The 22,715-nt window shown below is 40.7% G+C and overlaps 1 protein-coding gene across 1 annotated transcript in view; it reads right to left on the bottom strand.

The window, feature by feature from the left end:
- VPS41 (VPS41 subunit of HOPS complex) overlaps nt 1–22,202 on the bottom strand; it is a 188,297-nt gene extending 166,095 nt beyond the window's left edge. Inside the window, exons 1-2 of the mRNA XM_082846260.1 lie at nt 22,160–22,202; nt 8,878–8,916 (exon numbers count right to left, since the gene is read on the bottom strand). Coding sequence (XP_082702386.1) covers nt 8,878–8,916; nt 22,160–22,180 — 60 coding nt within the window. The 5' untranslated portion in view covers nt 22,181–22,202. The remainder of the gene's footprint in view (nt 1–8,877; nt 8,917–22,159) is intronic.
- Between the last annotated feature and the right edge of the window lie 513 nt (nt 22,203–22,715).

The raw sequence follows: 22,715 nt of genomic DNA, 5'->3' as shown, positions 1-22,715 counted from the left end.
CTTCAGCATCCTGCCTAATATAGTACTTAAAAGGACTGTGGTCCATATTAAATGAAATAATCCATGTAAAGCAATGAGCACAACACATGGAAATAAGTGAACCTGATAAAATGAAGTAACTGATAATTCTTCATGATTTAAATATTGTCTTCCATTAAAATGTATATTATAAGAACAAAATGAATCAGATGTTGGAATTATCTGGCAAGGATTTTAAAGCAGCCATCATAAAAGTGCTTCAACAAGCAACTATAAACTCTCCTGAAACAAATGGAACAATAGAATATTTCAGCAAAGAAATTAGTCATTTAAAAAATGGAAACTTTAGAATTAGAAAATACAATACCCAAAAGAAATAACTCACTGGATGGGCTCAGCAGTAGAGATGACAAGGAGAAAAGCAATGAACGTAGGGATCTATCAATGGAATTTACCCAATCTGAACAACAAAGAGAAAACAGACTGGAGAAAATGAACCATCTCAGGGATCTGTGGAACAATAACAAAAGGGGTAATATTCACATTATCAAAGTCCCAGAAGGAGAAGATAGAGGAACTGAGAATATTCGAAGAAATGATGGCTGAAAATTGTCCAAATTTGGTGAAGGACATAAACCTACAGATTCAATTAGCTAAACAAATTCCAAAGAAGAGAAATCAAAGAAAATCACTCCAAGAGACATCCTAATTAAAATTCTAAAAACTAAAGTAAAAAAAAAATCTTGCAAGCAGCCAGGGAAACGTGACACATTACTTATGGGAGAGTACCAATTCAAATGACAACAGATTTCTCATTTGAAATGACAGAGGCCAGAAGGAAGTGGCACATATTTTCTCAAGTTCTAAAACAAAAGAACTGTCAACTACAAAAGCTATACCTGGTAAAAACATCCCTTAAGAATGAAAGGGAAATAAAGACATTCTCAGATGAAGAAAAACTAAGAGGATTTGCGGCTTGCAAATCTATCCCTAAAGAACAGGCTAAAGGAATTTTTCTAAACAGGAAGGAACAGAAGATAGAAGAAAACTGAAGAAGGCTTAGAACTTTAAAAAGAACATAAAAATGGGTGATAATGGGGTAAACATAGCAGATTATCCCTCTTTTCATGAGTTTCTTAAATCATATTTGATAGTTGAATTAAAAAGTTTAATACCAACTGATGTGGTGCTCAATGAACAAAGTAAATATTTAAGACAAGTGTATTTTAAAAATGGGAAGGGTAAAGGGACATAAAAGTAAGGTTTCTGTATGTGACAAGAAGTAGTAAAATGTCCTGGATATCAGTAGACTGTGACCAGTTTTGAATGCATATTTTAACACCTACAGCAACCATTAAGAAAACCATACAAAGTAATGTACTCAAAACCACTATAAATCAATCAATATGGAATCTCAGAAAAATGTTCAAGCAACTCACAGAAAGGGAAGAAAAGAGAAACAAGAGAACTGAAAAACAGAAAACAAACAGAAAAAAACCCAGCAGACTGAAACCCTGATATGTCAATAATTCCCTTACATGTGAATGGTCTAACCACGCCAATGAAGAGAGTAGCAGAGTAGGAAAAAGTCAATCTCAAAAGGTAAACACACGGTACAGTTCCATCCATATAATACGTTTGAAATGACAAATGTATAGAGATGGAGAACAGAATAGTGGTTGCCAGGTGGTGGAGGAGGGGGAGGGAGTGGCTGTGACTTAAAAGGGAACTTATATTTCATCTTATGATGAAAGTGACAGCACTGGTGGTCACAGGAATCTTCACATGTGATAAAAGTGTACAGAATCAAACACACACACACACACAAATGAATGCATATAAAACTGATGGAATCTGAATAAGGTCTGGTCTGTAGATTGCATCAATATCCATCACATATCACACCATGTCCTGGTTGTGATGTACTAGAGTTACCCAAGATGTTACCCTTTGGGAACTAGGTGACGGGTATAAAGAAACTCTGTATTATTTCTTACAATGGCATGTGAATCTACGATTATCTCAAAATTTTAAACTTTTAAAGAACTCAAGAAAAAAATCTTATTAGAGTAAAAACAATTTTGGTTTTATATAAAATCTTGGATAAAATAAAGAGGGCAAGAAATAAACCAAACTTTTTCCCTAACTCCCTGTTTGAGTTTGAGGTAGGGAAGGAAGGACATGCACTTTTATTTTGGGTTCCACAGCTTTGCAACCCAAAAGTTCTGTAGTATGTACAGACATTAACAAGTTTTGTTTAAAAGTAATAATTGTATTGTTTTGCTAAGTATATAAGTAATGCATATGTTATGAAAAATTTAGAAAAATGAAGGCAGATTATGATAAGAGTCACATGACCCAGTGATAATGTGGCCTTGTAGTCTTTCTTTCTATGATCATATGTGGACTTTGGAGGGTGAAGAGAAACTGGATTATTCTCTAAATCAGGAATCAGCAAACTACAGCCCACAGCCAAATCCAGCCAGATGCCTGTTTTTGTACAACCCACAAAGAAGGGTTTTTACATGTTCATATGCTTACATACCTTCATAATATCCTCAGTATTGCCTCTTTGATTGCAAAGCTTTAAGTACTTACTATCTAAACATTTACAAAAAGAGCTTGCCAATCACCCCCACCTCTAGACTGCATTTTTGTCAAAAGCTTTTTTAAATTAAAAAGATAATGCAATTCCTTATTTCTAGATATTTAGCCGTTCTCAAATTTTTATAATATAAAAAGTTGTAATGCACATTCTTGTGGCTAAATCTGTGCACAGAGATGAATGTACTTTTCAAAGGGGATATAACTCATAACTAACATTATTTTATAAATATGTCATACGTATGTTTATAATTGTTTATAAATGTTTTAATTATTTTGTAAATAAATAACTTTTATGACAAAACAGGAATTTGATTAGATTATTAATGTCATATATACATTAGCTAGACAATCCTCTCTTCTCCAGAACAAAAAGCCAGTTCAAAGATTCTAAAATTGACGTCTTATCCTACTAGTTGAATAAGCCAAACTCTGTAACATCACCCAAAATATCATTTTATACATAGGAAGAAGTTCTAAGGAAGTTTTTTTTTTTTTTTTTAAGGCCTGTCTAATTCTATAAAGGTGCGTAGAGGAAGAGTCTGGCATAAAATTACAGAGGTCAAGGTGAAGGTGAAGGTAGCGTAGCTGAGGTGAGAAGACCAGAACTTGCAGTCAGGTTGCTGGGTTCTAATCGATTTACAAGCCAGGTGACCCTGGGCAACTTAACTAAACACTCTTAAGTCTGTTTCTTCATCTGTAAAACAGAAGCGGTCATCATGGCCAAGTCGTAGGGCCGACTGATACACGTAAGCACGGTTTCCTACATTGAACGTGCTTGTTTTTGTAATGAGCCTCATTATCCCAATAGATGCCCAATACTGTGCTCATTCCACGACACCATCTTTGCTCCAAAGAGAGCGCAGAACCTTCCTCTATAAGCAGTAACTTGTAGGATTTTAAAATTAAAATCCCAGATATTAGCTTGCTCACTTGCGTGTGTGTGTGTGTAAAAGTTTATTGCTTGTTTCAGCCAGAACAAAGCCATTAATAAAAGGGGTCACCAATGAAGTAAAAAGTACCACCTTTGAGGAAAAGAAACTGAGAACAGAGATATCAAATTTTAGGCTTAGAATGTCTTTTGCCTTTAACTGCCTAATCACGGGGTTTACTCTGTTTCCCACCATACAGAACTAGATACACTGGTAATCTTCTTGGACCACACCACCCTGCCCCATCTAGCTCATCTCTCACATAGCGGCCTATACTTCCTGTTCACTGAACTTGAGAAGTATTTCCTCTCTGCCTTTTGCTACTGCTTAGCCCAGGCCCCTATACCCCATCTCTAATGGGGGCTTCCACTGGAAACTTCCTGCCACGGGTCTCTCCGGACAGTTCATCTGTCACCAGCCCCTATCCTCACCCCTGACAATCAAGACTTTGGCTGCCTCCCCTCTGCCGCCCACGCCCGTGTCCACAGGGTCAAGTCCAAACTGCCAGGTTCGACACATTAGGAGCTTCACATCCGCACCCTAGTTTCCTTGTCTAACCTCGTCTCCCCAGCTTCCTCCTGCATGCCGGCCACACAGAGCTCATCACAGCTGGCTGAACGTGCATGCATTTTCATGACTTGGCCTCGGCACATACATTCCTTCCTTCCCAGAGACGTGCCCAGCCTCTCTGCCCAGACTCATCCTCCATAATAGCTCCTGAAGACTCCTAATGAAGCCATTCCGGACTAAACACCCACTCCCTCTGTATTCCCAGAGCACTCTGCTACCACCTACATGATAGCAGCCATCATCCCTGAAAACTGAAAACACCTTAGAGCTTCAAAACGGGAATGAAATCCTTTCGAAGACAACATATTTCTTTGTTAAGCTTTCCAAGACACCATCTAAGAAATAGTCTGGCTCACCATTTCAAGGTGGAATAAACAGTAGACTGTATATTAAAAAGAAAAAATCCTAGACATGAGGGCCAGTTTAGTTATCCTTCAAATTTGCCATAATTAAGTATTAACATGAATACAAGACCCCTAACTATGCAGCTTATTAAATAACATTACTTACTATCTTGGTCGTAATCTGGTTTTGAATTTCTACTTTAAGTATAAAGAACAAGTTAACATTGTTAAAGTTTGACATCCTGACATAAACACCACTTTTGTTATTTTAATTATACTCCACACCTCAAATTCATTTCCTTTGGCTGCAGTTTTCAAGATTAGTGGAAAACATAACGTATAATTTTGAGCATTCTGTGTTCTTTTCTCAAACACAGTAAAATAAGAACTTTGAAGAAAACACAGGAGGAAGCTTCACAACATTGGATTTGGCAATGATTTCTTGGATACGACACTAAGAGCACAGGAAACAAAAGTGAAAACAGATTAACTGGACTACATCAAAAGTGAAAATTTCTACATATCAAAAGATACACTCAACAGAGTGAAAAAGTAACCTATGGAATGGGAGAAAATATATGTAATTCATATAACTAAAAAGGGATACACATAGATAAATATATATTCTCTATATATTCTTTTTTCCTTTATATAGAATACACAGATAAAGACAAAGGTAAATCACTTACAACTCTACAGACCTTTACCTAGCTAGCTAGCTAGCTATCCATCTATCCATCCTATCCACAGGTTGTTGAGTTGTATCTGTATCTATCTGATAAGGGGTTAATATCCAGGTATCTATCTGATATCCATATGTACACCTGATAAAGGGTTAATATCCAGAATATATAAAGAACTCCTCAACTCAACAGAAAAGCAAACAACTCGATTAGAAAATGGACAAAGGACTTGAACAGATATATCTCTGTAGATACACAAATGGCCAATGAGCATACGAAAAGACGCTTAACATCACTAATTATTAGGAAAATGCAAATCAAACCACAGTAAGATATCACCTCACACCATCAGGATAGCTACTATCAAAAAACAAAAAGGAAAATAAGTGTTAGTGGAGAAAAGTTCCAGAAACACGTTGCCCAACAATGTGAATATCCTTAATGATACTGAACTGTATACTTCAAAATGGTTAAGATGGTACATTTTATGTTATGTATGTTTTACCACAACTAAAAATTTTTAAATTAAAAATTAACTAAAAGTTTAAAAAATAACTTCAGAATAACCTAACACTATGGTTTTCCTGTAATGTGAAAGCCCAATTTATATGAAATGCAGCATTTCGTAAAGTGATAGAAAAATAAATTGTTATATTACATGGTTAAAAACACTTGAGTATTGTTGTTCACAAAAATGGAGATCACCTGAGCATCTGAATAAACAAGAGGTATATGTACATAAAGGAAATGCCTGCCCTGAGAAAGCGTAATTAACAGTTATAAAAGCTAAGGGGAAGAAGAGATAGAGGAAGAAAAGGAAGAATAAAGATTCTCTGGCCACCAAGTGGTGCCTCAATACCAATACCAATACCAGGTTAGCAGTAACTCCCATTTTTCATATGAGGAAACTGAAGAATACAAGGGTTGAGTGCTATGCCCAAGGTCACACAGCAAGTACGAAGCACAGGTGAGATATGAACCTGAGGTACCATCCTGAGAAGGCACCAGGGCTGGAAGGCAAAATGACCAAAAGAGCCCAGAGTCTGGGGACTAGAATCTGAACCCATTTCTCCCATGAAACAGCTACAACCTTAGACGGTCAGGTTCCTTTTTGGGTCTCAGGTTCCTCAACGTTCATGTATCTTTTCCTTCCATTTCTTTCTTGAGTGTGGTCAACTCTTATTCCTTCACTTCCTAGTTTTTTGATTCATTTCTGTTCTGAGATTGTAAATTCCTGGTTTAAGATAGTTTTTCACATCTGCAAAGGCTTGTTTAAAGATATTCAACTCATGATGGAGTGTTATGTCGGTGTTCTCTTGGAAAATTTTTGATTCTCACCTTGTTTTTTTCCTATAGTAGTTTTATACAGATGCTACCTGCTGTTTCAGATCATTTTAAAATGTCTTATAGATTTTCCTGGACAGCACCAACAGGTGCTCCCATGGAGAGGTGAGGTATTTGGGTGTTTTACTAGGTTTCTTAGTTACACTGGTAAATGAAGGACATTTTCTCTAATAAGTGGCATCTTTTTTTTGGTGATGGGGAGAGAAGAATAGGTAAATCTCTTGACTCTATGATAGTGTTTGTTTCTGGGCACCCTGAATTTCCCTGCTTTTTCCTCTTCCCTTCACCACCAGGCCTCCAGGGGATGCCTCCCCCTTCTCTCAAGAAGCAGTCCCACTCCAATGCAGTACGGCCAGTGTTTCATGCATTTTCAAACGCCTTTCTTTAAATTTTCTGCTTTTCCAGTAAGCGGCCTGAGGTGACCTCTTTAAAAATGGTTCGCTATCCACTTGACCCAGAAAAACCCCACAAAATCATCCAAGAGGTTCAAATCTTCGTGTTCACTTTAAGAACACTCGTGAAACTGCCCAGACCATTAAGGGTACGCATATCCAAAAGCCACCAAGTATCTGAAGGATGTTACTTTACAGAAGCAATGTGTGCCAATCTGTCCTTACAATGGTGGAGTTGGTAGGTGTGCCCAGGTCAAACAGTGGGGCTGGATGCAGGGTCAGTGGCCCAAAAAGAGTGCTGTATTCTTACTGCACATGCTCAAAACTGCAGAGAGTCATGCTGAACTTAACGGCTTAGATGTAGATTCTCTGGTCACTGAGTACAGCCAGGTGAACAAATTCCCCGCAGTGTGGCACAGGACTTCCAGAGCTCAAGGTCGGATCAACCCATACATGAGCTCTCCCTGCCACACTGAGATGATCCTTACTGAAAAAGAACAGATTGTTCCTAAACCAGAAGAGGAGGTTGCACAGAAGAAAAAGATATCCCAGAAAAAACTGAAGAAACAAAAACCTACAGCCTGGGAATAAATGTCACTAAAAAAAATAAATGCAAATAAAAGTAAAAAAAAAAAAAAATTTCCAGCACAGTCGCTGCTCAGATCCACCCGTCTCAGACCTGTTCTCACAACCTCCCCACTCAGGATGGGGCATGCTTTATGATTTCCCTCTGTCTTCTGCCACCGCTGGGGCTCAGCTACTCTCCCCTCATTCCCATCCATCTGACCCTCAGCTCCAGTCAATCCAGAGCTTAGAGTACTCCCTGTTTCCTAACTATGCTGGAGACAGGGGTTATGCGTGCTTTTGTTTGCTTTCCTTCTGGATCCGTTTAGCATCTGAAGGATGTGGGGAAAGATTTAGTTGTAGGTGGCTGCCAACATTTTCCTTATCTCTGAAATGAAATTCCTGGACAGGGCTCTGACACTGCAGGATTCTGAACCAGTGATTCTGAGAACACGGGCTTCTCAGTTAAGTAGAACTTTCCAAAAATAAAAATGGTGCTGGTCTGAAATGCTTTCAATGCTTCATTAAAAATTCACAACTATTATATCCTATCTATAAGCAAATTCAGTAACACCTTACCAGGAGCTTTGAAGAGAGTATCAGAGATCCTTAGTAATGAAAATGTGAGGAACCACAACTCTACAGCCAAACTACAAATGCATGATGGCATGATATGTAAGATATTCTCTAGAAGAATATGTATGTCCCCCTTTCCCCGCCAAAAGCAAAAAAGATAATAATTATAACATCAATCCAAATGGAATAGATTATATTAAATATCACATTGGTGTGGATTTCCAAAAGGTTATCATAAATACTTTTATATTGCTGAGTCAAAGGAAAAAAGTAATTATTGTTATTAGTCCATCTATAAAACTAATAAACTAATGAATCAGTGTTATGCTTAAACTTATTTTTTATGCATAGCCTTGAGAAATTTTTTTAAAGCCCTCCTTTATATATTACTTTTTTCTCCTTAAATTCAATCGTTAACACAACTTAGCTCCCCAACAGCTTTTAAGGTAGTTACTTCCCTTTTTATTTTGTGAAATAAATGAGCATTTCAATGATTCAGAAACTATACCAATGAGCACGCCATATTCATTAAAAGAAAAAAGAAAGAATAAGTAGTGCAGACCCGACAGTGGCTATTTTCAAAAATAGGTTTTTAAGTGTCAAGATTGGTTTGTAAAACTTTGCATCAATTTCACCACTGCCAACATGCTTCAGGTTAAAATACTGTTCAAATTGAGGAGAAAACTTTGTGTTCCTTTTCCTGTTTATTTTCCAAGCCAATCCATTTAATAGTTTTAAAGATGACCGGCATGTCCTTCCCCAAGGTTTAATCACCTATGGCCCTACTTTACCACGCCAAGTTCCGGGGAATGTTGCATTTAGCAAGGCATGACCAGCGCAAGAGGCTGGCTTACCTAGAAATTCCCAGGTTCCTGAATCCCCACCTTACCTCAGACTCATCTGTAGATTCTTCAAGAGACCCCGTTTCCTACAAAGCAGAGAGCGGGGAAAACGGTCAGAACACGTGACAAAAGGAGAAAAAATATTTTCAAGGAACAAGAGTCATCATGTCCCCACCACCAAAACCCACGTGCCCTTTTTTGGAGGTAATTTGCAACTCCAGTTTAAAGAACTCCACATGGTCCGACTCTCGCAGGCCTCCTACAAACACCTTCTTCATACCCCAGAGGGTACCCTGAGATGGTCGCTCTGGGGCCACATGGATCCACCACTCCCAGTGACCTCCCTTGACTGGTCAGCAGGTTAACAAATGACCCCAGGAATTCCCCATGGGAGGACCCAGAAGGCTTTTCCTTCGCTAAAGATGGAAATCAGTCTGGCAAAGCAGCCTTACTGATCTCAGAAGAGGCAACCGCCATCTCAAATTATCTATAAGCCAACTTTTATATAGCAAAGCTCTTGTGCTATTAATTACTATGCTATGAATCTGGCTGAGTCAAAATGATTGTCTTGCTTAACAGCTTTTACAACAGAATTCCCCTAGCGTGGTACCTATCAGACGCTGTGCAAACAAGCTGTATAATTTACATCCACTCTTTAAACCATTAACTGGAAGACAAATTCTGCCATTCAACACAGTTTCCCTCTTGCTAGACAATGAATCTTGCTGCTCTGGAGAAAACAAAGCAAAAAGGGGAAAAAAATGGACTTGATTCCGCTAATCTCTCACCTGTCCACTCAAAGGGAAACTGCTGATGCCACGCATCCGCAAAGAGGTCAGCAAAATGAAGATTTACTTAACGTGCTTATAGATATCAATAGCAATAAAAGGTTACAACTAATATGCTGACACTGAACGTGAGCATTTCGCAACCAACCACGAGATTAAAGAAAAAACAGAACCAAAAAAATGGGGCGAGGACATTTTAGATACATCAAGACAAAAAAAATAAACATTTTAAAGAAAGTTGGATGCATATATTACTCAGTGCAAACTGGACTACGGGATAAACACAAATCGGGCATTTGAAAATATTTTAATTTCATTCATTGAAAATCAGTAAGAACCTAGCAGGTGGCAGGCTGCCTCCAGAAGAGCCTAGCAGACAATACAGTCCCTGCTCTCAAAGTTCACCTGTGAAACAGGGATGAACGTTAGGTGTACTTAAGAATTTGATTGCAGTTCTATCATTAACCATGATGAATATCAGAATCTCCTCTGTATCCCAGGGCAGTCTGTTTTGGTTTCATGGTAATCTAAATATTAGAAAGCCCTTATTAATTTGGAGCTACAATCTCTCCACAGTAATTTTTGTTCTTCGCCCTAATATGACACATAAAACACCCACTTCTTCTACTGCTTGCCAGTTCCCCAGACACTTAATGAAACATATCAGGCTGACCCTTCTAAATTGTTTCTCCCTCCGCTAACCTTCCCCAGTTACTGGTTTTACGGCATCTGCCATCCTGATCCTTCTGGTTTTTTTTGTTGCTTTGTTTATTGCTTTACAATGGTGTGTTAGTTTCTGCTTTATAACAAACTGAATCAGTTATACATATACATATGTCCCATCTCTTCCCTCTTGCGTCTCCCTCCCTATCCCACCCCTCCAGGCAGTGACAAAGCACGGAGCTGATCTCCCTGTGCTATGCGCTGCTTCCCACTAGCTTCTACCTTACGTTTGGTAGTGTATATATGTCCATGCCTCTCTCTCGCTTTGTCACAGCTTACACCTCCCCCTCCCCATATCCTCAAGTCCATTCTCTACTAGGTCTGTGTCTTTATTCCTGTCTTACCCCTAGGTTCTTCATGACATTTTTTTTTTCTTAAATTCCATATATATGTGTTAGCATACGGTATTTGTCTTTCTCTTTCTGACTTACTTCACTCTGTATGACAGACTCTAGGTCTATCCACCTCACTACAAATAGCTCAATTTCGTGTCTTTTTATGGCTGAGTAATATTCCACTGTATATATGTGCCACATCTTCTTTATCCATTCATCCGATGATGGACACTTAGGTTTTTTCCATCTCCGGCCTATTGTAAATAGAGTTGTAATGAACATTTTGGTACATGACTCTTTTTGAATTATGATTTTCTCAGGGTATATATATGCCCAGTAGTGGGATTGCTGGGTCATATGGTAGTTCTATTTGTAGTTTTGTAAGGAACCTCAATACTGTTCTCCATAGTGGCTGTACCAATTAACATTCCCACCAGCAGTGCGAGTGTTCCCTTTTCTCCACACCCTCTCCAGCATTTATTGTTTCTAGATTTTTTGATGATGGCCATTCTGACTGGTGTGAGATGATATCTCATTGTAGTTTTGATTTGCATTTCTGTAATGATTAGTGATGTTGAGCATTCTTTCATGTGTTTGTTGGCAGTCTGTATATCTTCTTTGGAGAAAAGTCTATTTAGGTCTTCTGCCCATTTTTGGATTGGGTTGTTTGCTTTTTTGTTATTGAGCTGCATGAGCTGCTTGTAAATTTTGGAGATTAATCCTTTGTCAGTTGCTTCATTTGCAAATACTTTCTCCCATTCTGAGGGTTGTTTTTTGGTCTTGTTTATGGTTTCCTTTGCTGTGCAAAAGCTTTGAAGTTTCATTAGGTCCCATTTGTTTCTTTTTGTTTTTATTTCCATTTCTCTAGGAGGTGGGTCTAAAAGGATCTTGCTGTGATTTATGTCATAGAGTATTCTGCCTATGTTTTCCTCTAAGAGTTTGATAGTGTCTGGCCTTACATTTAGGTCTTTAATGCATTTTGAGCTTATTTTTGTGTATGGTGTTAGGGAGTGATCTAATCTCACACTTTTACATGTACCTGTCCAGTTTTCCCAGCACCACTTATTGCAGAGGCTGGTCACTATTCTGATGTCTTTACTCAACATCTATAATATGTTGCTCCTGATGCTAAATGTTTTACATGTAGCATCTTGAAATTTCCTAATGCCCTCGGAGGTAAAATGCAGAGGCTTAGAGGTTGAACTTAAATGGCTTCTAACATCCCTGACAGTGCCTGCACATTAAGTTATTAGCATTAGCTAAACAATTCTTTGACAACTGTGCCAATAAGCCACAGCGAGATTATTTCCCACCTCTAGAACTCTCAAAGAACACTTGACTACTCTTTTCAAAAAACTGCATTAAACCCAAGGAAAAATTTTTTCCTAATTTGAGATCCATTCAAATATGCACATGGCGTATAAGGGCAAACGTCTCACTTACATGCGTCATTAAAACAAAAATGGGCCCCCAACCAGCAATTTCAATCCAAAAACTCAAAATCAAATTACCTTCTGTTCCCACTGGAAAGCATGCAGTGGTGGAATCGGATACCTCAAGGCATGGAAATCTCAGAAATCTGAGTCTTCCAAGAAAACGAGGCTCTCGGAGGAGCCTCCTGTGGCTACTGGTTTTCAAGAGAACCTTTATTCCAGGACACTCTCAGACTTACCCTCAGCGCCAGTCTGAACCTCCCAGACCTAGCTGTGGCCTCGACAAAATGACCCTTCTTTCCACAGCGCTACCAAAGCCATGCTTGAGTGCCTTCAGGAACTGGCCTGGTCTGTTACTTCTTAGCTTGGTTTATTCATCAAACCCCCCGCCTTAATGCTCCAGAGACAGAGGCAACAGGAAGACGTGAAGTGAATGTCCCCAGCAAGGGATCCCAGAAGCAAGGCTGAACCTCGAGAAAGTCAATGATTTTCAAACATTATTTTAACTTCACATTCTCTCTTTCAAAGACTCTACCTTCAAATCAGAAAAGTGTAAGTTACAAAATTGTGCTAGTTTCAAAAACAGAACTACCATACGACCCAGCAGTCCCACTACTGGGCATATACCCTGAGAAAACCATAATTCAAAAAGAGTCATGTACCACAATGTTCACTGCAGCTCTATTTACAATAGCCAGGACATGGAAGCAACCTAAGTGTCCATCGACAGATGAATGGATAAAGAAGATGTGGCACATATATACGATGGAATATTACTCAGCCATAAAAAGAAACGAAACTGAGTTATTTGTAGTGAGGTGGATAGACCTAGAGTCTGTCATACAGAGTGAAGTAAGTCAGAAAGAGAAAAACAAATAGTGTATGCTAACACATGTATATGGAATCTAAGAAAAAAAAATGTCATGAAGATCCTAGGGGTAAGACGGGAATAAAGACACAGACCTACTAGAGAATGGACTTGAGGATATGGGGAGGGGGAAGGGTAAGCTGTGACAAAGTGAGGGAGTGGCATGGACATACACACACTACCAAATGTAAAATGGATAGCTAGTGGGAAGCAGCTGCATAGCACAGGGAGATCAGCTCGGTGCTTTGTGACCACCTAGAGGGGTGGGATAAGGAGGGTAAGAGAGAGACGCAAGAGGGAGGGGATATGGGGATATGTGTATATGTATAGTTGATTCACTTTGTTATACAGCAGAAACTAACATACCACTGTAAAGCAATTATACTCCAATAAAGACGTTAAAAAAAATTTTTGCTAGTTTCTAAGATAAACAGGCCAGACACAAAAAGACAAGTATTGCAGGATTCCACTTAATATGAAACGGAAAGATGAACAGAGGTTAGCTAGTGCGGGGGGCTAGGGGAATGAGAGTTACTGTTTAATGGGTACAGTTCCAGTTTGTGATGACAAAAAGTTCCAGAGATGGATGGTGGTGACGGTTGCACAAACATGAATGTACTTAATGGCACTGAATCACAACACTTAAAAATGGTTCAGATGATAAATATTATGTTATGTGCGTTTTACTGTAATAAGAAAAAAGTTGTGCTGCTCTGTTTGAAGAAAAATGAAGGACTGGAAAGTACCCAGTGATACAAATGTACAGCTGGACAAATCCTGGGCAACAGGCTGAAAGCTAAACTCAACAATTGTTCCACTTTATCCTTCTTTTGCAAACCAACCCCTTAAACTTAATCATCTGCCCAAACAGCTTTAACGAACCATCCTGGTGCCTTGACCTGTGACCTCCTGAATCTATTCATCAACCAGCATCAGGATCATCTTCCCAGAACACACAGCACCCTGGTCACTACCCTCCTCAAAGAACCCTCGGGGGTCAGGAGATTTCAGATTCCCCAGCAAGGTCGTCAAAGCCCAGCCCAGTGTGGCACCCAGGGCACTTTTAGCCTCACTCCCCACTCTCTGCACAAACCCACAGCCCTCCAGCCACACCGGGTGACTTCTCACTCAGAGATCCCATGGTCACATCTCTCTGTCATTGGTGGCAGAAGAGCAACTTGCAGTCTGGATGTGGCCAGTAGGTGTTTTGTTTGGCCTGTCTAGTGTTTTTAAGACTTTCCCATACAAATCTGTATTTCTGACTTCCTAAACTCAGACTATACCTGAAATCCGTATTTCCATATAACAGCAGTTGAAGCTGACCAGCTACGGCCCCAGAGACAGAATGCACCTCACCACCAACATCCCCAACTTCCCTGCACCAGAAAATCCCCCTCACTTCCACTGCCACCCGGCGCCTTAAGCTTGGGATGCTTGCGCGGAGCCTCCTGAAGTGGTTCCTTCGGCTTAGAAGGCCCTTGGCCCAACTCTGCACTCACCCTAGCGGTCCTCAAACTCCCAGCATGCTCAACAGGGAAGCTCTCAGGGGGTACCTCTGGGAGGTGGTGGCAGTCAGGCTGAGGTTCTTCACTCTTGCTTTAACAATAGAGCTTAGATTTTATGTCTTCAATTTTCATGTTGCCCATCTGAGGCTAAAAAAAAAAGATTGAAACTCACTGCCTGTTTCTAAATCCTAAACTTTCTTCATGGCCCAACTTAGGTCTCACCTCATTCACAGAATTGTCTTCAGTCAGTCCAGGCCACAAGGTCCAGACCTGGCCTCCAATAGCCTCTCTTCCTTCTATACCCATCAGCTTGCACCTAACATTAATTTCCTGGTCCTAGGAGTTAATCCTTTTTAATTTGCTGTGGATGAACCCAAAGGCTTTTGCCTATCTCCAACTACCCTACCCAAAGGAACTGGTCAATACCCGTTTGCCGATGATGATGAGAAGAAACAAGCTGCTGTGGAGAGGGTGTGGAGAAAAGGGGACCCTCCTACACGCTGGTGGGAATGTAAATTGGTGCAGTCACTGTGGAGAACAGTACGGAGGTTCCTCAAAAAAACTAAAAATAGAGTTGCACTATGATCAAGCAATCCCACTCCTGGACATATATCCAGAAAAGATGAAAACTATAATCTGAAAAGATACATGCACCCCAATGTTCATAGCAGCACCATTTACAACAGCCAATGTCCATCAACAGATGAATGGATAAAGAAGATGTGGTACATATATACAGTGGAATACTACTCAGCCATAAAAAAGAATGAAATGCCATTTGCAGCAACATGGATGGACCTAGAGATTGTCACACTAAGCGAAGTAAGTCAGACAAATATCATATGATATCACTTATATGTAGAATCTTAAAAAATGATACAAATGAACTTACCTAGGAAATAGAAACAGACTCACAGACATAGAAAATAGACTTGCGGTTGCCAAGGGAGTAGGGGTAGGGACTGACTGGGAGTTTGGGGTGTGCAGCTGCAAACTATTATATAGAGAATGGATAGACAAGGTCCTACTGTATAGCACAGGAAACTATATTCAGTATCCTATAATAAACCATAATGGAAAAGAATATGAAAAAGAATATATATATGTATAACTGAATCACTCCGCTGTACAGCAGAAATTAACACAACATTGTAAATCAACTATCCTTCAGTAGAATAAATTTTAAAAAAGAAATTAGCTGCTGATCCAAAGCAGTAACATTGTACCTCCGCTGTATATTCCTTTTCCATTTATGAGCAATACCAAGTGCATTTTCTCCAGGCAAATGCTTGAATTATTAGCTCGTGGCTACAGGACAGTTACAGAAGGGGAACCGAAGGGTGGCAGCACAAACAAGGATAGAGCAATCCAAACACAACGTTAACAACCTGGCAGCAGCCCCAGGAAGGAGCTAGTTGGGCTCTCAGAAGACCCCTCCAATAAGGGCTTTCAACCCACCCCGACCCCTAATCCTACAATCAGGGCCCCGTGACAGCGGCCCGGGAGAAGACTCAGCACAGCCAGCCTCAGAGGCCAGGAGGGGTTAAGAAGATGGTCAACCCAGGAGGAGAAAGAGAAGCCGGGACCTCCCAGGTTGCGAAGTCCTCACAGTTTGGAGGGAATACACACTGTTTGTAGAGGGCAACGAAGAGAATCTGGGGGAGAAATGGGAGGCTGGAGCCTGAGGAAAGCCAGCTACAAACTTTGCAGGATGAAGAAAAAGAGCAGAGACCAGGCCCCAGGAAAGCAGACTAGGCTGGAGACGGACGTGAAACACACAACACTTACTACCACCTTCTTTTCCTTCCCAACAACTGTGTGCCACAGCTGAGCCTAATGGAGGAGTGTTTCCAACATTTCACAAAAGCACAGCACGGGAAAGAAGAAATATTTTGTGTGAGATGTATTTGATATCCCTGTGCACAGAGCCTCCATTACAGAAAGCTTTTGGGTCCCCAAGGACTAGACTGGTTGAGTAGGAAAGATGAAAGGGTACCCAGGGAGCTGGCAGAAGCCGGGAGACTCAGGTTACCAACCTTTTCAACCAATTAGGCTCAACTACTATACTTATCCTGCAAATGAAGAAAAGCCTTGAGGTCTGCCCCAGCCCCAAATCTGACTTTGCATCAGAACCATCTAAACGCAGTAGGGAGAACTGGCTAATATCTGCTAATCCACTCCATCATTTTTTTTCTTTTCCATTATGGTTTATTACAGGATATTGAATATAGTTCCCTGTGCTATACAGTAGGACCTTGCTGTTTATCCATTCTATATATAATAGTTTGCACCTGCTAATCCCAAACTCCCAATCCAACCCTCCCTCCCCCTCCTCCCCCTTGGCAACCACAAGCCTGTTCTCTGAGTCTGTTTCTGTTTCGTAGACGAGTTCATTTGCGTCACATTTTAGATTCCACATATAAGTGATATCATATGGTGTTTGTCTTTCTCTTTCTGACTTCTTAGAATCCACTTCATCTTCAGTAGGTATAAATAAGAGCCCAGAATCACAAGGATTTGGTTAAAAAAAAAAAACCAAAAACACCAACAAACAAGAAAGGGGAAAAAAACCACTAAGGAGGACAAAGTTTCTAGAAGAAACAAAGGCAACTGTGACTGAGTAGCCATGAATGGGAAGCTGCATGAAACACAGAAGCCCCTGATCTGATGAATGCTCCCTCCCCGAGGTGGTAATGCGGGAGCCCAGGAGGCTACCAATAATCAGCTAATGACATCAGCCTCCAGCCAACCAGCCCAGAGGAAGATGGGAGAAGAAACTCACAAGGTAATAAGCACGCCCAGCTGAGCTAATTTGTGACTATACTTGTTAGATGACGGTAAAGAGTGGGCGCTCTAAAGATTTCTCTGATCCTGTGCTTTTGCAACTTCTTGTTCGGGGCTGTTTTTCCTTTAGTTATTTATTAGGAAAGTTGCTTTTAAATGACCTATCTTGGCCAAACTATATGAAAAGAGAATTGTGCACACCTAAGCCAAACCCAAGTTTGGGATATAAATCACTGTCCTATTTACAAACCAACCACTTCAACCTAGCACTTTAACATACTTTATCTCAGTTCATACTCACAAGAGTCCCGGAGAGTAAAATCCCCAAGCTACAGGCAAGAAAACTGCGACACTCAAATATTTGTCAACTTGGTTTTCATTTTATACACGGGGCACAATCACATGAGGGTATAACTACTCATGAATGTACTATCTGATAATCCTTAAACGCTCTACAATACAGATAGAATGTTCCTCACTTCCAAAATGTAGTGGGAAATTCAAAGCAGAAACTCTCCTATCTGGTCAAAGAATAGATGGTCTGAGTGACCAAATATTTTTGTTTTTTTTGCGGTACACGGGCCTCTCACTGCTGTGGCCTCTCCCGCTGCGGAGCACAGGCTCCGGACGCGCAGGCTCAGCGGCCATGGCTCACAGGCCCAGCCGCTCCACGGCATGTGGGATCTTCCCGGACCAGGGCATGAACCCGTGTCCCCTGCATCAGCAGGCGGACTCTCAACCACTGCGCCACCAGGGAAGCCCTGACCAAGTATTTTAATGGACCAGGTTCTCTGCTGGTTGGTACGAAAGACAAAAGGGTACCCAGGGAGCTGGCAGAGTAAGCAATGTAGGAAATGTAATCTACAATTCATGTGAATTAATAACTTTCAAAAGTTTCAAGTAAGATAAAACAATTTAACACAAATTCTACTGAACCTAAATTAACAATTTGACGTTTTCAATTCAGAAGGCTATTCTCCCCCTAATAAATCCATTTAAACATTTTATGAAGCACCTAGTACCTGGAAAGCAGTAGCCCTGTGAGAGATACAGACATGAGTAAGCTCTGTGCTGATTCTTGAGGACTCAGCAATCTGCAGGAGAGATAAGACAAATACACGAACAACCAGACTTCAGGCGGAATGCTGTTCAGAAGCAAGGCATGGACAAATAGTGTTGGGCATCTGTGATTTCGAAGGTCAACTATAAGTCATTTTGGAGCTAGGTAAAACAGTTGGTTAGAAGATTTCCCGGCACAATGCAGGGTATTAGTGCTTTCTGTGAGCTATAATATATATGTCACTATTTTTACTAACTACCTTAACCATACTCAGCATAAACAAGGATTTCCCAATGACTTTAAAAAAAAAAAAGTTCATTCATATACAAAAAGTGATTTTTTTTTTCTTCCTTTTTTCTAGTTGCGCCTTGTGGCTTGCAGGATCTTAGTTCCCCGGCCAGGGATCGAACTCCTGCCCCCTACACTGGAAGCGAGGAGTCCTAACCACTGGACTGCCAGGGAATTCCCCAAAAAGCGATCTTTAGTTTGGGAGTCTGTGAACTGTGTTATAGTAACTCAGTTCAGATCTCACTCTTTTGGTTCTTCCTAAAATTACGGTGGGTGAAAGGTCCATCACCAAAAATACAATGCTCAGAAAAGTTAAGAGGAGAGGTTGAGTTTTGTCTTACACATCTTGGAGGACTGTTTCCATTTACAGTACATGGCGCTAAGGAAAAAAAGCTTCCTTTACCCTCACCTGTTTGTCATAGTTAATTTGAACACACATCTTGATTCTTAAAGCGTTCAGGAGACGTGAGGAGAATTATGTCAAGATTGTCTAAAAGTTTCAAAGCAGCAGAACAGAACAATTAGCAAATTTATTTAACACCACTTTTGGGCTCTTTTAGCCTTCCAAAAACTATGTAATAAAGGCCTCCTATCTTGGTCAGATTTCAATGGCTTCCTATGTGAAATGCAAAATACACAAATCAAGCAGACTGGGGAAAGTCTAACCATTTTTAATCTAGAAAGGCCCAATAATACAGGTACAATTATCTGGCAGCTTTCTTTAAAAAAATAAACAGAACAACAATTTGTGGATATTAGCTTCTTTCTGCTGTTGTCTTTTTGAGAACATTCCTTCTGAGAATGACACGGATACCACTGGGGGAACAAATGCCTGCTCTAACCATATACTGGCTGTTAAAGCATCATGAGTTGAAGGCAATGTATTAAGGTGATCAGGGCTAATTCTATTTCACAAAGTAAAAAGTGATTTAGAATAGGTTCTTAAGTATTTTTTAAAAGGCAGAGTATGCCAGTGAAAAATCGTGAGCTTTGGAGACACGACTAGAGATGTTTTAGACACAAGCCTCGGCGAGTTACTTAAGTTGACAGAATTGCAATTTGTTTATCTGTAAAATTCAATCATCTAACATACTGAGAGCCAAGCACTTTTCCAGGTGTCAGGCATACAACGTGAACAAATCCTTGCCATCATGGAGCTTATAGTCTTATGGAGAGAATATACAGAAATATACAGAGTATACAAAAAAAAAAAAGCTATTTAAGAACACAGTAGGTCAGATGGTCACGAGCGTTAAGGAGAAAATTACACAAGAAGGAGGTTTCAAAGAATGGTCATGGAAGGTCTCATGCAAAAAGATAACACTCGGACAGACACAGGAAGGAAGTGACAGAAAGAGCCCTGTTAATATCTGGGGCCAAACAAAGGGAGCGGCATGAGCCAAGGCCCTGAGGCAGGTCCATGCCTAGCTTGTTGAAGGAAGAGTAAGGAAGCCAGGATAGCTGATGCACAGTGATAGAAGGGGAAGAGAATAGTGGAAAATGAGGTCTGAGGACAAGGACAGAGAGCAATTGGGACAAGGTGCTATTGGGCAACTAGACCATTCTAAGGACTCTGGCTTTTTTTCAGAGAGCAATAGGAGACCACTGGAAGGTTTGGAACATAAGAGATGCCTGATCTGACTTATATATCAGAATAAAATTTACCAACAGAATTCTTTTTTTTTTTTTTTTTTTTTTTTTTTGCCGTACGCGGGTCTCTCACTGCTGTGGCCTCTCCCGCTGCGGAGCACAGGCTCCGGACGCGCAGGCTCAGCAGCCATGGCTCATGAGCCCAGCCGCTCCGCGGCATGTGGGATCCTCCCGGACCGGGCACGAACCCGCGTCCCCTGCATCGGCAGGCGGACTCTCAACCACTGCGCCACCAGGGAAGCCCCCAACAGAATTCTTTTGTGAGGACCAAATGCAATGTGAGAGGGTTCTTTAAACTGTAAAGTCCTGTAAAAATGCAAAGCATTCTTATTATATCATTAACTTTCTAAGTGTCTTTTTACATCAGACAGCTTTGCCAAACTCCTGCACAAAACAGCAGTAAATTCTAAGAACTCTCTCCGTTCCTACTACACTATATCTAAGAATGTAGGAGCTTGGTTTCTTGATTTTAAATCAAACCACCAAAAAATTTTATTTCAACGAGATGAACAGTGTGAAAACCAATCTCACGACTATCATCAAACTCAGCTGTGAGTCATGAAATTACATGAGCATTTCCCTTTGAACTGCTTGAAATGGAAAAGGAGGCTCCAGGGGTAGGCAGAAGACTCTTCTGTTAACACACTGACGGTCCGAATTTAATTTCTATCTCAGCAAATTTCTTATTTATTGGGATATATCAAATGTACACAGGGCAAAGTTTCATTATGTAAGTGTATGTTGGAAATGGTACAAAGCAGATTATTAAACTAAAAAAATTTCTCTTATACTAAACAGCTCATCATCAAGTCACTGTTTAGAAGCAACTATGGAAACTGACCGCCTTGTTAATTTACAAGGAAAAACAGTGCCAAGCTGAAATGACACTGGAAATGGAAATTTAAGGTATTTCCCCAAATTCGGGTCTTTGTTTGCTTTTTTTCTTTTTTTTTTTTTGGCTTTTTGATGTAACTTTGTCATTTCAACTAATGTCTGGCTACCACTACTGCCTATATGAAAATAACTCTATTGCCATCACTAACTTTTCCCTAAACTCCACTGTCACACTGCCAGGTGTCGAGTGGACATTGCCATCTGATGTCTTACCAGCAACAAATAATCCCACATAACTTTTACTGAGCCCAACTTTTCCCAAGCACTTTAAATCTGTGTTAAACCCACTCCATCTTAAAACCACCCTTCGAGGGCAGTACTATTACTATCTCTATCTCATAGTTAAAGTTAAATGACTAGCCCAAAGTCACATTTTAAGAATGAGAACCAGCAATGGAGCCTAAGACATTTTTGCTCCCGGACTGATAAGATACACTTAACTACTGCCTGATGCAACACTGACTTACATGTGTAACTAAATGAAATTGATCCGAAACAAAACTCATCGGATGCAACAGTGACTCAGCTTTGTACCTAAATGAAATAGTCAATAGATCCGAAACAAAACTCATCCCGTCTACGCTCTCCTAGTCCACCTGCATATCACCTCTTACCGTCCTATTTCGAGAGGAACTTAAATTTCAGCCACCTGACCTCAAAACTCAAATCATGTGTGATGCCTCCCACGGGCAGCCAGACCCTTGGAGAGCCCGGCCTGCCTTCAAGCCAAAATTTCACGGGGCACAGGCCACAAGAGCAGCGCCGAAGGAAGGGCCGCCCCGCAAACGCCGGGGGTGTGTCGGGGCGCTGTCTCTGCGTGACGTCCAGGAGCCGACATCCCACCCGCCTCTCCGCTCCCCGAAACGGACTTTGCCGTCTCCCCGCCCCGCGTGGGCCTGCCTCGTCCCGCAGGAGCCCCGCACCTCCGCACGCTCCACTGCACGCCTCCGATCGCCTCACCCTCGCCTCCCCTTCCCCTGCCTAGCAGTTGCAGCCTTTACCTGCTCCTCCGCTTCCGCCATGACCGAGCAGGGGAGTCACATGACACACCCGGAAATGAGAGAAAACAAGAGCCTGGGGCCCGGCGCCTGCTGGGAAATGTAGTTTTAGCATCGTCTGAGTCGGGAAATGTATTCTAGCTGATGAACCTACTGGGCCTCGTTTCGGCTTCCAACTCCCCAAGCTCAATGGAATTGTGCTTTGGAGAATCCAAACATAACCATCGTTAATGCTATGATTTATTTTATTGTTGGTCTTATCGTTTCCGTGGTTACCATAGTATTTATTTATACTTAGTGTATATCATGTCCTGGATTTATAGCTTTGCGTGAAATATCTCATTTAAGTCTCCCAGCAAACCTTACTGTTATTCCCATTTACAGAGGGGAACGTCTTGGCTCAGAGGTCACACAGTTAGTCAAGGACAGAACTAGGATTCGAATTCGGCTTTGTCTGGTGCCAAAGACTCCGTGATTACCAAATCCAGCTTAGTCTATAAATGTTTTTTGCTTTTTTTTTTAAAGTATATTAAGTAAATATAAAACAGTCTTTGAAATA

The sequence above is a fragment of the Leucopleurus acutus genome, assembly GCF_964270905.1.
Source record: "Leucopleurus acutus genome assembly, chromosome: 9".
Classification (NCBI taxonomy): Eukaryota; Metazoa; Chordata; class Mammalia; order Artiodactyla; family Delphinidae; genus Leucopleurus; species Leucopleurus acutus.
This window is presented reverse-complemented; position numbering and strand designations above follow the sequence as displayed.